The sequence below is a fragment of the Gekko japonicus genome, unplaced genomic scaffold (genome assembly GCF_001447785.1).
Source record: "Gekko japonicus isolate JY-2015 unplaced genomic scaffold, Gekko_japonicus_V1.1 scaffold1608, whole genome shotgun sequence".
Lineage (NCBI taxonomy): Eukaryota > Metazoa > Chordata > Lepidosauria > Squamata > Gekkonidae > Gekko > Gekko japonicus.
Window position 1 is genome coordinate 66236 of NW_015167098.1, and position 14523 is coordinate 80758.

General features: G+C 46.2%; 1 protein-coding gene across 2 annotated transcripts in view; it reads left to right on the top strand.

The window, feature by feature from the left end:
• Positions 1 to 14523, top strand: part of FBXL5 (F-box and leucine-rich repeat protein 5) — a 36765-nt gene that overhangs the window by 21201 nt on the left and 1041 nt on the right. Inside the window, exons 7-11 of one of the 2 annotated variants that reach the window (XM_015412924.1) lie at positions 2223 to 2371; positions 2517 to 2599; positions 5291 to 6016; positions 6562 to 6710; positions 12858 to 13014. In XM_015412924.1, the coding sequence (XP_015268410.1) occupies positions 2223 to 2371; positions 2517 to 2599; positions 5291 to 6016; positions 6562 to 6710; positions 12858 to 12898 (1148 nt within the window). In that variant the 3' untranslated portion in view covers positions 12899 to 13014. Of the gene's footprint in view, positions 1 to 2222; positions 2372 to 2516; positions 2600 to 5290; positions 6017 to 6561; positions 6711 to 12857; positions 13015 to 14523 lie in introns of those variants that run through there. The other variant, XM_015412925.1, reaches the window with a different exon arrangement.

Sequence of the window (14523 nt, forward strand, 5' to 3'; positions counted from 1 at the left end):
CAGGCTGTTTTGGGTCTCCAGTGGGAAGAGGGGTTAGGGTGGAGATGAAGTAAATACATACTGAAATTTCCAAAACCACTAATTTAAACCTGAGAACATTCTGGGTGGGTCCTCAATCATTGGGCTGGCTGTTGTAGGGCCCAGGCTGTGATCCAGAGGCCAGAATGGCTTTAGCTGCTCCCATCGAGCTCATGCCTTGGCCTTTGAACCGGCAAGGAGAGGAGAAAAATTTCCTTCGTTCTCCCTCTCCTGCTCAGGCGAAGGTTTGTGTCCTCTTACAGCACCTAGACTGCAGTTTAGCACATAATGTTCTTTATTGGGGCTCGTAAGAAAGGATAAATCCCACCTCATCTATTTTGATTTGTCTTATCCTGATCCGCTGAGAGGTGCTAGAGTGAAGTCATCCGTTAGCCTTTTCTGAGACTTATGCACTTGTTTGTTGGATTAAGAAAAAATTTCTCCCCCTAGGGTTGTATAGACTTTTGAAGCTTCAGCATTACGTTCATTCCCCGCCCCCAGCCCTCTTCAGAGTACTGGCTGCTGATTTGATATTGTTCTCACCTCCATTTACTCACCTCAAACACTTGTTTAGAGATGAGGGAACAGACCGAAGTAGTAACAAAAAACCTGTGCAGGAGTTAGCACTAATAAATTTGAAATATTAATCAAAAAGATTTCATACAAAAGAGTGTACAATATTTGCAGAACATATCAAATACAAGTGAAGACGGTGATTTCCGGAATGTTCTGCCGTTTCAACACAAGTCTTTTGAACAATTATGTATACCTTACAAAACAGTATAAAATAAATTTACATTACTGTGAAAGAATCTCAGGTAAATATACAATCAAATCTATAATAAAACTACTAAGATAGTCTTGCATGTGGTATTTTCTGTTACTACTTCGGTCTGTTCAGGGACTGTGGCCATTAGCTTTAGACATAGAGATGAGGGAACACCAAACCAGGAGAAATTGGTAATGCCAAGAGAAAACGGTATGATAGTCTGGGTAGGAAAACTAATGCAGTCTTAATTCCTTAGCTTTGTTCTCTACTAAAAAGAATTACCCAGCACACAGTATAAGACTACAGCTACAAAACTGGTGTACAGTTTCTCTGAAAATAAAAAAAACAGAGATAGGTGTGCCTAATTTAAACTTGGATCAAAGTTACCCTGGCATTGACCTCTCTCTCTCCCCTTGGGCAGAGCGGATGGGTCTGCGCATACCGATGAAGGCTTCCAGCTGATGCCAGGCACACACACAAGTAGGAGGCTGCTTTTAATGCTCTCCTTCCCAGTTGCACCGGAGGTGGCAGGGTGCAGTCTGCTCCAAAAGAACCCTGTCCAGCCACCTTGAGTCCTCCATAAGTGCACTTTACTGCTTCACACTCAGGATATGAAAATATATGGGTCTGGTCTCTGGCAATATCCACCAGACTGTCTCCAAACACTGTATGGTTCCCAGTGATCCTTCTCCATAAACCCCCCCCCCCACCCCGACCATTTGGGTTGATTTTGTGGCGGAAGTGACACATACGGACGTGTTTTTCTAAGGTGATATGGGCCTCATAGCTCATTTACAACACAGGGACTTTTGTCATCCACAGTGAATCCAGTATCTGAGCCACCCCTACAATATATGGTAGATGCTTGTCTGTTGGCAACACATAGAGGTAGAAATACCACCTCTGGAGCGTAGTACGTTCAACCAGAATGGGAAATATAAATATAAATTTTGTAAATATACTGGAACCTTTAGGGTAGCGATTACAGCTGGCCGTCTGTTGTCACAGGTATAGGGTTGCCAGGTCCCCCGGGGGGGCGGGGAAACCCCCGCTCGATGGGTCCATTACCTGCCGCCCCAGATCAGGCAGCCGGGGGGGGGGGGAACCCCACCCCCAAAGTGCCGGGATTGCAGAGACATGCCCAGTGAGTTGGGAACGTTGTGGGGGGATGCGCTATCATTCTAGGGAAAACTCTATGGTTTTCTCTCAAATGATAGTGGTCCTACCCCCAACATCCCCGACGCGATGATGTCACTTCCGGGTGATGTCACTGCAGCGTGCGTGCAGAGGAGCTCCCAGAGAGGAGCAGGACTCCCCCCGCTGCAGCCAAGGTAGGACTTGGCAACCCTACACAGATATAGCAAGGTAGACTGACTGCTCCCGCAAGTGCATATCTTTGCAATGTATTAAAATCTATCTTCTGTTTCTTTTGCAGAAGAAAATGCAGAGGAATCCTTGGCCATCAACATTATTCAGAAGGAGAAGGCTGTGCTGCACGGTGTGATTCATAATGTTCTCCCGCGGGTTGGCTCCTCCGTGAAGACGGTAGTGTTGGCGTACAGCTCAGCTGTATCTAACAAAATGGTACAGTATATGGAACGAGTGAATCTGCAGTCTGACGAATAATATTCGGTGCCGCTTCAGCTTGTGTGAAGCTGTTGTCCCTTCTCTGACGCAACCTCCTTGAGTGATTCTCCTTTTCCTCTTTTCTTTGTTTACACAATCCTAGGTCAGACAGATCTTAGAACTGTGTCCCAACTTGGAACATCTCGATCTCACTCAAACTGATATTTCTGACTCTGCATTTGAAAGGTCGGTAACCTTTTGCTTGTATTTCTCACTCAGCTAGGAGTAGAATCAGTAGAAGGTTAATTAGGATTTTGGCACGCAGCTTGGTTAATGGCCGGGTTCTCTGAAAAGTGGACTCTTCATCTGGGGATAAGGAGAAATGGCAGTGTAATGGCTGAAATGGCATCTAAGAGGCATGGTTGCTCTCATACCACTCTGGTAATTTTTAAGAGTCTTCCTCATCACAAATTTCAGTGACTGTGAAATAGGCCGGCGATACGAGGGTGTAGAGGACATGCTAAATGTGCCATTTGCTGTAATCATGTGGGTATTGCAACTTCCCTGGGATTACGTAGCAGCATAGCAGCCACTGAGGGGTTGAGAGCTGCATCCTTCTGGTAACTGACATGAGTGCTAAACCTCAGATTCAGAAACGGTGGAGAGACCATTATTTGTGAGGGCCGTTAAGAGCTGCATAGGGACAGGTATCCGTCATGAGAGATCTTTGAAGCCTCCTCTTGCAGGGCAAGGCCCGCAGACCTCACCCATAGCTTCTGACGAACGCTCCAGTGACTCAGTTGTCAGGTAGCCCTGTCGTAGAACTGGAATGTGGAGGGATGCACTGCCGCCGCCTCGTTCCCAGCTCATCCCTGTCTAGCTTCTGTCTGCTATCTCTGAGCCTGACCTTGTTATCGTGCCCCAGCTGCACAGTAGCTTGCCTGGGAAACTTAACGGCTTAGGCGCTTAGCCGCTTGCCCGCTTCTGTTGCCCGTGCGTGCAAAATGTACTCATTGGCTTGGGCTCCTGGGGGGGGGGGGGAGTTTGATTACACTATAAGTCAGTGGCCATCATATTTCAAGTCATTCCTGACACAAGCTGTATACTCGTTCTTTAGTAATGGACTATCAATAAAACACTTCTTAAGAAGCCTTGTGTGTGTTTTGACCTGACTAAGGAGCCTGACACTCAGTCCACGTGGACATAAGGAAAAGATTGGGTCTGCGATCCTGGTGCAGCCGGTGATGCAAGATAAATGAACTGTGAGCAGCCTCTCTCCAAAATGGGGGCCTCGCTGCCACAGACAGCTATAGCCGCCAGCTATAGCCTGCTTTCTCTGATGCAGCTTGAACAACAGCAACAAAAGTTATCCAGGGAATTATGGCACGGGGAAACTTTTGACCATGACTTTTAATCATGCAGTTCCCCGTAGGACATCCCTTGAAAGCAGCTGTGCGTAATACGGTTGTGTCCTTACGAGACCAAAGGGCTCCGTGCAGATTCAAAACTCCTCCCTCCCCCACACCTCAAATAAGAATGCTGATTCTGTGATCTGTCCTGTTCTCTACGGGAGTTGTGTTTCCTGACCGTATGCTGAACAGTCCCCTTTTCAGCGGACGCCTGCTGCGCACGACATCTGAGTGCTCGGAGTGGAGAAGTGGCCGAGAGTTGGCCCTCCTTCCCGTAATGTGGACAAGAAGGACGGTATGCTGTGCGCCCCGCACGACGTCCCCCTTGCCCTGTTCCGGGCTGTGCTTTTTTTGGTTTGTTTGTTTCATTTGGCTTGCAGTGATTTAAAACATGATGGCAACACACAGGGTGCGTTCAGACGGGGGCTTTACATCGGTTAGGGTGCCGGTTCCAACCGTCGTACTCACCGGCATTCAGACGGGGCACATCTGCCTCCTGTCCCTAACCGCTGTAAAGCCCTTTACACCGTTGCACTCTGCCACTAGGTCCCAAGTGGTGGTATCCTGAGTGCAATGGTTGCTTCTGATGCACACCGGCGTCTGATCGCTCTCCACCGGTGCCTAGCCATTTCCATCGGAAGCCTGAGGCTTCCGTTTCCCCCCCGCCATTTTTTTTAAACTCTAAGCGATATGTGCTCGGGCGAAGCTTCGCCCTGAGCGTTTGTTTAAAAAAAAAAAAAAAGCCCCTAGTTTAACTTCCCGGAGGAGTCCGGGACTTAAGGAAGGCCAGTTTGGGCTTTAAACTTTAAAGGTAAGTCCTTACCTTTAAAGTTTAAATGTAATGGGGGGGGGTTGAGCATGCGCAAAGATCGCCATTCTGTGAATGGCTGCCTCTGCGCATGCTCAAACTGTGTTTGTTTTTTTTAAACACGCCAAAAAAACCCACGCCGACGCCCGCAGCGTGTGACCAGGCGTACACCGAAGGGATCCGCAAAATGGAGGTAAGTGTGATTGCGTTTCTGCCAGCATAAACTGCACCGGTTCCAACTGGTGCAGTTTATGCCGGCAGAAAGCCCCCGTCTGAACGCACCCACAGTGCCAGGAGTTGCCATTGTGTGGTTGTCACTCTTGCCCTACGCAGCTGCGTGTACATGCCGACAGTGCAGGGCTTCAGGGAGGCTGGTGTCAAGAAGGCTGGGGTGATCTGTGGATCGCAGTCCCTGATTCCCGGCACAGTATTGCATTCCAAGGGGGGATACGACTCCTCTACACATTCCCTCCTTGTAACCTGATAACATGTTTTTTTGCCAGTTGCACAGTTGTCCCTGATGAAACCGGTACTCACATGTGGTGAGTCATGTCCAGGCATGAGGGGTGTGGTTCCTGTTTCCTTAGCAGTGGTGTTTCAGCACCGATAAAACAATTATGTTTGGGGGTTGAAGGATGGATTTGAATATTGATACTTTGTTTCTCTGCTGTTTGGGGTGGTCACCTGTCACTTAACAGACACTTAATATTTTATTTTCAGTTGGTCTTCGGTTGGTTGTTGTCAGACTCTCCGGCATCTTGATCTGTCTGGGTGCGAAAGGATAACTGACGTGGCCATGGAGAAGATCTCCCGAGCCCTGGGGATTCTGTCGTCCTACAAAGCAGCGTCTCAGAAGAGCTGTCGGAACAGGAGTGGGAAAACTATCTTGAAAAGCAAAGACATCACCTTGCAGGCCAGTAAAAAGGACCGCGGCTTGCAGGATATCACAAATGAGAATGTGATCAAGGGAGAAGGGAACGAAAGCCATTGGAGCGCAACTGTCAGAGCAGGAGGCTTTAACTCTGCCTTCATCTGGATGTTAGATGCCGAAGATCTGGCCGATATTGAAGACGCTGCAGAGTGGAAGCACAGAAACATTGAGAACGTCTGTGTTGTGGAGCCGGCGTCCAGCTTCACCTGTTCTGCCTCGTGTTGCGGCAAAGACATTTTTGGACTAAGGACTAGCATCTGCTGGCGGCAGCACTGCACTTCTGCTGCCTTGACCTACTGCGGTCACACTTTCTGTTGTGCAGGGACAGCGCTAAGAACTCTTCAGGCCCTCCCGGCATCCTCTGTGCTGTCTAAACGGGCACCAAGGACTAGTAGGCAGGCAGAGGAGAAGGACTTTGGATACTCGGGGAGTGCAAAGCCAGACCAAGAGATGGCGCGGATTCTGCAGTTCCTCAGTCTGTCAGGGTGTTATCAGATAACAGACCGTGGTCTCAGGTACGTAGCCCCTCTGGAACCCTGGTGGGAGTCTACAAACACCGGGCTTCCTCTTAAGAACGCCAAAGCTCAGATTCATACTGCTATTCCTGTAATGCCCTCTTACCCTGCCCTTAAGCCACTGGCCCCGACCTGGTGAGCGTATCAGGCTGGCCAGCTGGCCATTGTGCCAGTTCTGGACCCCACTGATTGTACAGATGCTGCACTGGGGCACTGGACAAGCTTGCCCTCAGGACCGTTCCTGGCTCCCACCCACCCCTGCCTGCTCTTCCTCTCTGCCCTCTTCTCCTGCTTGCCATCGGCAGTAGCATCAGTGGTGGGTGTTGGGGGTGAGAGAGCCCACGGGATACGCGCGGCTAGAAAGTTTCCTGTTCAGAGTCAAAGAACCCAATGCAGTCTCGCAAGGCCCTGAGAAGTTGGGATGTTGAGGGCAGCTGCCGGGCATTCCACTCCCCGGCAGGCAGGCAGGCAGGAGACGGCCTTGCAGATGGAGCAGACGTTTCCGGAGGAGGGTGCCTTCACGTGTGTTTGTTTTCTGCTCCCAGGATGTTGGCTCGGGGAGGAGGGCTTCCTCATCTAGAGCACCTCAATCTCTCTGGTTGTCTCACTGTAACTGGTGCGGGCCTGCAGGATTTGGTCTCAGTGTGTCCTTCTCTGAACGATGAACACTTTTACTACTGTGACAACATTAACGGTAATGTCTTTTGAACAAAGTACTTAAAAATCTGGTGAGGGCTGATGTTTGACTGTCAGAATTTTCACGCTTCAATGCCACTTTCCTTTTAGGGCTCTTGGATGTGTAAAGTGACTCTTTAGTTGCTAAAGCGTAACACTTCTGTTACGATACAGAGCTTTTAAAAACTTCTGCTAAGCCAAGTACTTTTTTTTTTTTTTTTTAGAAAAGGTTAAGGTAATACACTTGTGATGAACAAACTAGAATCTAATTTCGGTTAAAAAGGCTGTATAGATTATTTTAGTAGCTTCTTGCGGTTTGTATGGAGATTTACATTAGCTGATATCAGATTGTATGAAAGTGTGAATGCGGGAGTGATGAGATACTTGGCTTTCAGTAGGACCGCCAAGTCAAAAGTAACCTTTGGGTACAAAAGAGCTAGCCTATTAAGAAACAAATCTTCAGGCCCCGTAGCTGAATCCCCTAAGCAGGAACCCTGTTCTGTGAGATTCTTCTTGGCAGAAGTGATTTTGATGGGGCTATGCGGGGAGGTGTGTGTCAGTTACTAAGGATAATTCTGGCGAAATGTGCAGGCTTTCTTTTCACAGAAGGGAAACTATGATCTTGCATGGTTTCATGGCCCCTGCATGTATGAGCCGTTTCCCTTGAGGTTTGCCTCCGGGGCTCGCGTTGGGACCAACTCTGACGTTGCCCTGAGGCTTCTGAATACAGAGGTGGAGATATGCTTTCAAGACACGTTGATTCTTCTTCCTCATGTGCTTGCCTATAAAATAGTCTGTAGAGAAGTGTGATATTTAGATACTTGTATGGCTTGAATTTTCAAGGTCGCTGTTGGGCTAAAATGCTGTCTAGAGCGACAGGAGCTGTAGTCTGTTCTTTGGCTGTTTGCGGTGTCCCGACTCCATCTCTGCCATGGATGACCTGTGGATTTTGGTGCTGATGAGGGCACTAGAACAAACCAAATAATTCCTTCTTGAAGCCTCCCCCCCCCCCCCCCCCCGCCTGCTTTGCCCACTTTGGGCAAAAGAGACTGATCTGGCCCATCCCTGCCCCGATTGTCTTTGCCACCGGACTATTCTAATACTGGAGAAGAGGGAGGGCAGCGGTGGCAAGGTAGACTTCATGCCTCAGGGATAAATCTGGAAGTCCTGTTTCATATATGTGTAGGAGTAAAGGTAAAGGTTTCCCTTGCTCGAAAGCCAGCCGAATCCGACTCTAGGGGGCGGTGCTCATCTCCATTTCCTAGCCAAAGAGCCAGCACTGTCCGAAGACGTTTCCGTAGTCATGTGGCCGGCATGATTAGACGCCGAGGGGTATGGAGTGCTGTTACCTTCCCACCGACGTGGTACCTATTTATCTACTTGCAGTTTCTTGCTTTCGAGCTGCTAGGCTGACAGGAGCTGTGTAGGAGACAGAATGTCAATGATTGAAAGTAATATTGCCTTGGCTAATGCTTGGATAAATTGTAACTGCTTTGCTGGTATCATCTTTGTTAAGAGTGGATTGTGAAGACTTGCTATAAAGGATAGCTGCTTACATAATCTCGCTTCTCAAAATGTAAGTATAGAATGGGTCACGCTGTGGAATCTTGGTGCAAGTCTTACTTCGATGTTACGTGTCCTTTGGAGGCCTCTGTCAGCCTGTCCAGTCTTACTGAGGGACCACATGAGCTGAAGGCCCCCTCGTGCCGCCATGACAGGAGAGCCTTCTTCCAGCAGTTGTCTTGCTCCTTTGTCTTGGAAACGACGAGCCTAAAATCATACCTCTTACTTGCCAGATAAAACACAACAAAAAATAATCGAGAAAGGGAGGGCAGGAAAAAGCAACATCTTCCAAAGAAAATGTGGGAAGGAAAATGGATTTTTCCTTTCTTTTTCTGGTGCGGAAAAGGAAGATATTGCTTTGAGCATAAAGGTATGCTTGTCCACAGGACTGTAGAGAAAGATGACTGCAAGAATGGAGCTCTCCCAGCGCTGGGCACCTGGTAGAGGATGTCAGAACCGGAGAATTGGTTACTGGCTAAAGTCTTGTTACAGGCCAGAGGGGCTTTCAGTACTTGATGTCCTTCGTTAAGAGGATAATGTCAGTTAGCGAGAGGTCTTATGGCAGAGTATACAAAGATTTGAGGATTAACACAGTACTCTTGGGAGGGGGGTGCTGGGTATTTCAGTACTGCCTTGATTATTACTGGCCTTTGCTCCTGTACATCTTGGTTTTAAAGCCACAAATCCCTTCTGCTGACAGCAAATGCTAATTCAGAATTGCTCAGCTTACCGCTCCTTGAGTGGCTTCAGAATAGCCAGCTAATTATTTTGGTGAGGAATTACATCATAATTTTAAATGGGGCCATCCACCTGAAAATGCTGGACCACACAGGTACCTGCTCAGCTAGTCTGGCTGTTAGTGGAATCCTTCAGAAGGAGTTTGGGATCTTGCTGGCATTATTGAAGGGCCTGGCAGTTCTTGGCTTTCGGGTTGTCTCAGCCGTGATGGATCGTGTTTCTGAACACGTCCCTCTTGGGAAAATAGCAGCTGATCAAAAAGGGCAGTGGGAGTGGGAGAGTGAGGCAGGGCTGCTTTCTGGTGGGTGAGATCTGGTCATATCTCTGTTTTCTGCATGTTAACAAATGTGTGCCCACATGTCTCTCTTCTGGCCTCCTTCCTTCTTTACCTTTCCAACGCCTTTTTAAATGGGAGCATTCCCCTCTACCTTGTTTTTCTAGTGACCGGAACATACCTTTATCAATTAATAGTTTGTTTTGCAGAGTAGATTTCCATCTTTTCCAATTCTCTGTGTATTTGTAATTAGGAAAAAAAACCCAATTCTCTGTGTATAACTGTACATTTTCAGCAAAAGTTTTCAATCATAGCGCTTTGCTTAAAAAGGTTCCCTTGCTCGAAAGCCAGTTGAATCTGACTCTAGGGTTGCGGTACTCATCTCTGTTTCCAAGCCGAAGAGCCAGCGCTGTCCGAAGACGTTTCCGTGCTCACGTGGCCGGCATGACTAAACACCACGGCACACGGAACGCTGTTACCTTCCCACCGAAGTGGTACCTATTTATCTACTTGCAATTTCTTGCTTTCGAACTGCTAGGTTGGCAGGAGCAGGAACTAGAGATGGGAGCTCACTCCGTCATGCGGCACCCGGGTCTCGAACTGCTGAACTACCGACCTTCCACAGCCTGCAGTTCAGCGTCTTAACCACTTGAGCCACCGCAGCTCAACGCTTTGCTTACTCACTCTTTTAACATCCAGCAAGCCATTTCTTGTATGTGGCAAGTGTATAGAGTTAAGCTGGAGCTCAAGGAAGCACAGCTGAGCTTGCTGTCAAGATTTCTTTTAAAAAATCTGCCTGCACACTGGCAAATAATAAGACTGTTACAAATGATTTTAAGGTTGTGTGCCAATTCCCCTCCCCCTGAAATGCTGGTCCTGCAGGGCAGGGGACCCCCCCCCCCGATTAACTTGTGGGAGAATTGGAAGTCTCTTGGGGGGGAGGGTTGGCAAAAAATCATACCCCTTGGCACCTGTGCAAATCTAGGCAGGATCCAAGCCTGTGTCCTTGCTTTGGGGGCTGGCTTGTGATACCTGGCCACAAGGGAGGATTAGCAGTGGCTGCTGTAGTCAGTCCAGGCTTCCCCTGCAGGCTGGAAGGTCTTCTGGTGTCTCTGCGAGGGCACTGCTGACGCATGAGCCTTCGGGCTGGGCCTGGTCTCCATGTGACGGTGTTCCTCCTGCCCAGCCTCATCCCTCTTCTGGCCTCACGTGATTCAAACCTTTCCTTTGCACAGGTGCAATTTCCAGTGTTCTGGTTAGCAGTTTGAGGAAGTAGTAAATTGCTTTTCCAAAGGGGAGACTATGCTGTCGCAGTGCAAGTTTGCTGCTTGCTTATTCATGCTTGGAGGCCCTTTTGCTCTGTGGGGGTCCCTGCTTTCCAGCCTCCAGAGATCCGAACTAATTTGCATCTCCAGAGTTTGACAAAGGAAGCAAACTTGATCAGAACGGCCCTTGAGATTATTATTATTATTATTATTATCATTTATTTAATTTATAGCCCCCTCTCCCGAAGACTGGCTCCGAGCGGGTAACGTCAGTTTATAAATATAGAATTAAAATTTCCAATGTCAAATAATTCAGTCATCAACAAGATACATTAAAATACGTACGATAAAATATAATCCGTTATATAAAATCAAGATGCCATAAACCCAATACGAAAGGAAGATCTCTAACTACTGAAGGAGTGGTGTGTGTGGGGGGGAAATGTGGGAGGCCAATGTTAGGTCTTACTGGTTGAGACCCCCATAGTGCCCTCAACCAACTCAGTTTTGCAGGCCCTGCAGAATTGCACTAAATCCTGCAGGGCCCTGACCTCTCCTGGAAGAGGGTTCCACCAAGCCAGAGCTGCAAAGGCCCAGGTTGAGGACAGAGGGGGACACTCTTTGGGCCTGGGACCACCAGTAGGTTTTGGCCACTCGAGCAGAGTGGTCTGTGGGAGACGTACCAGGGTAGGCAGTTCTGAAGGTATGCAGGTTTCCTCGTCGGGGGTAGTTCTTTAATTGCTGTGTCAAGGGGTGGTTTATTGAGTTCATTTATTTTAGTCGATTGCCTGGGCCTTTCATGTCAGGTCTATTAGGACAGCCCCCACAAACTTTGGCTTCATCTACAGGCCTGCCATCATTCTGTGGTCACCACCAATCTCCCTGTCTCCGCTGAGACTTTTAGTAGGTATAGACCGCTTTGGAGGGAGGCGCGGTCTTCTGGGGTGCGTCTTGTGGTTTGGGTGGAGACGTGGTTGGAGACTTTTCCTGTTGCCAGTAAGACCCTCCTGCTGTTCTTCACTTTTTCCAAATGAGGGTAGTTGAGTGAGGTTTTGATGGGGGCAGGGGGTGGCCTTGTAGATATCTGTAAGGACAGAAAGGGAAAAGGGAAAAAAACTGAACCTAAAACTTAGAATTCAGAACCCAAAAAGGTTAGTTAAGGATCAAAGAGGGCCAACTCTAAAAATCATACAAAAATATACATGTATTTATTACACACAAATTAAAATTGCAAAGAAGGGCCCATTCATACCTCATAAACAAACATATATATAAACACATACAAGGGCTAATGAAGTAGACCTAACGCGTTTTGGCCTAGGCAGGCCTTCCTCAGAGGTCTAATACATATAGGACATATAGGCTGATATATACAAATATAGGCAATCATACATATCCACAATATGCAATAAAGACCAGAGATCAATTGCTGTGAAAATAAAGAAAATAGAAAATTAGACACATATGCTACTAACAAATACACTGCAGATATATTACCAAACAAAGTCCATTAACTTACTTACAAAGTATAGCCACTGGGCAAGGAAAAGAAATACAAAAATACAAATGAAGCCTCCAGTACAATCACATGTCCAGTAGCACTTCTCTAAAAACAATAAGAGGGTATGAGTTAGTGCATTAAACAAATAATAACTAGAAGTAAACCAAGGAAGATGAAAATGGTCACCTCTGGTCTACTATATATTCTTCTAAAATTGTGCAGCCAAATGTTCCCAGTGAAGGTTCCTTAAGTTAAAAGCAGTGTTGATCCAAAAAAAAAGGTTGAGCCTATATAGTAGATTCAGGGTTAAACAATCCTTAAAGGGTGATGTAATCCTTCCAGGTGCCTGAAACTAGTCATGTGATTACACATTCACATACAGCATGACACAGTAAAAACCATTTAAAGAAACATTACAGATACCTAACTAGGTGTTCACTCATACAAATTATACTACACACCAATCTACTTGTTCGTTCAAACCATATGGGCTAACAGTATTGAGGGCATAAATCCAAAACAATTCTCTTGCTTTCAAATGCTGCAGATGGTTACAAGGTCGAGCATATTCCAGGGCGAAGAACGAAAAGTCCTTATCAGAGTGTCCTGTTAAAGCAAAATGCTCAGTCAGGTGTGCACCTTTCCTCTTACGTCGAATACAACTCCGATGTTCTGTGATCCTAGTTTTCAATGGTCTTGACGTACAACCGATGTATCTCTTTTGATAACTACAGATGATACAGTAAATAAGGCCCTTTGAATTGCAATTAAAGAATGATCTAATAGAATACCTTTTATTTTTTACTGGTCCACTGGCGGTTTCAGGTCCTCACGCTGAAACCGCCAGTGGATGCCAGCACATGTAAGTAGGTAGCATTTGTACACGTAGCTGTCAGAGCATTTGTACACCTAGCTCTCAGAGACATCCCTTTTACATTCAGACTCCAGCTGTTGTGTGTGTACGCCTTCCATCACACCCTGGTTTAGGCAAACAACTTATGTGCATGGTGGTGTTCCTATGAAAAAGACAGAAGGGGGGGGATCCCATCTATTTATACCAGTGTAGTCGTCTGCAAATGAAGCATTTAGAATAATAGCTGAATTCCTGTTTCAGCCTGCTTTCAGTTACACTGAGTCTCAGTTCAACTGTATTGGACTTACAGATGGTGATTCTGGTGGGTAGCCATGTTGGTCTGAAGTAATAGAACAAAGTTTGAGTCCAGTGGCACCTTTAAGACCAACAAAGTTTAATTCTGGGTAGAAGCTTTCGTATGCACACCGTGCATACGAAAGCTTATACCCAGAATTAAACTTTGTTGGTCTTAAAGGTGCCACTGGACTCAAAAGATGGCAATTCTTGTATTGCAGAAGGTGGTGTCTACTAAGCTTGTCTCATACAGGGTGTTAGTAACCACCATTCAGTTATTACCTGACTAGCAAGCAGTTCTTCTTGAAGATTACATAAATAAAAACCTGGCATCAGGGAAGTGGAGGGCTGATTTGACCAATTCCATCTACCATCAAAATCAGTTTTGTACATTGAAATATTATCGATAGGAAGCTTACGCAATATGGCTCTTCTGTTGCATCAAGCCATAAGTGCAGTGATTTTATCTATTCGGGGGTGGCCATGTTGGTCTGAAGTAATAGAAACAAGTTTGAGTCCAGTGGCACCTTTAAGACCAACAAAGGTTAATTCTGGGTATAAGCTTTCATGTGCACGCACACTGCTTGATTTGATTATGGAACGTTTTATTTTAACATGATGAATAAAATATTTTAAGACAAGGTGTTCAAATGTTTTCCAAATCATTTCTAAAAAATATGTATGGTGTCAGATTGATCTAATTTCTGTGCACTGGGGACAAGCAAGTCCTAGGTTACAAACTGAACTCTCCAATGCAAGAACAAGATGTATTTCTTCCTTGTCGCAAGAAAAGAAAAAAGGTTTCAGTTGGGGTTTTTTTGCATGTGGGTGGGTACTCTGTTTGTAATAATTGTTTGGATACACTATATTTTTAATATGCTAGTTGTGATAATTTCATGCCAAGTAAAAATGTCCATAGTCATATTTTATGTTCCTAAAGTAACAGAATGACTTTCAATCTGGAAAAGAAAAAAGAAGTGCTAATGTAGCATTTTTTTCAATTTTTCTGAAAATTTCCATTTCCCCCCGAAAAATCGGGGGAAAAACTGGGTTTTTTCCTGAGCTTCAAAATTTCTGGAAATGTTACATCTCTACACTGGACTCAAACTTTGTTCTGATTTTATTTATGTAATGGGTGAATCTTTAAAAAATATACTGGAAAGTGGAAGGTAAGTAGCACTAAGTAGGTTTTAAGTGTGGAGCCCAGTCCTTGTAATAGATTGCACGTCTCTGTGTGAGAGAGAATCGGAGAGCTACACCTCTCTGACTGAAGTCTAGACCTCAGATTACCACTCTGTTGATAGCAATACCAGCAAATGTTTCTGGTGTGTGTGGCATCTGATG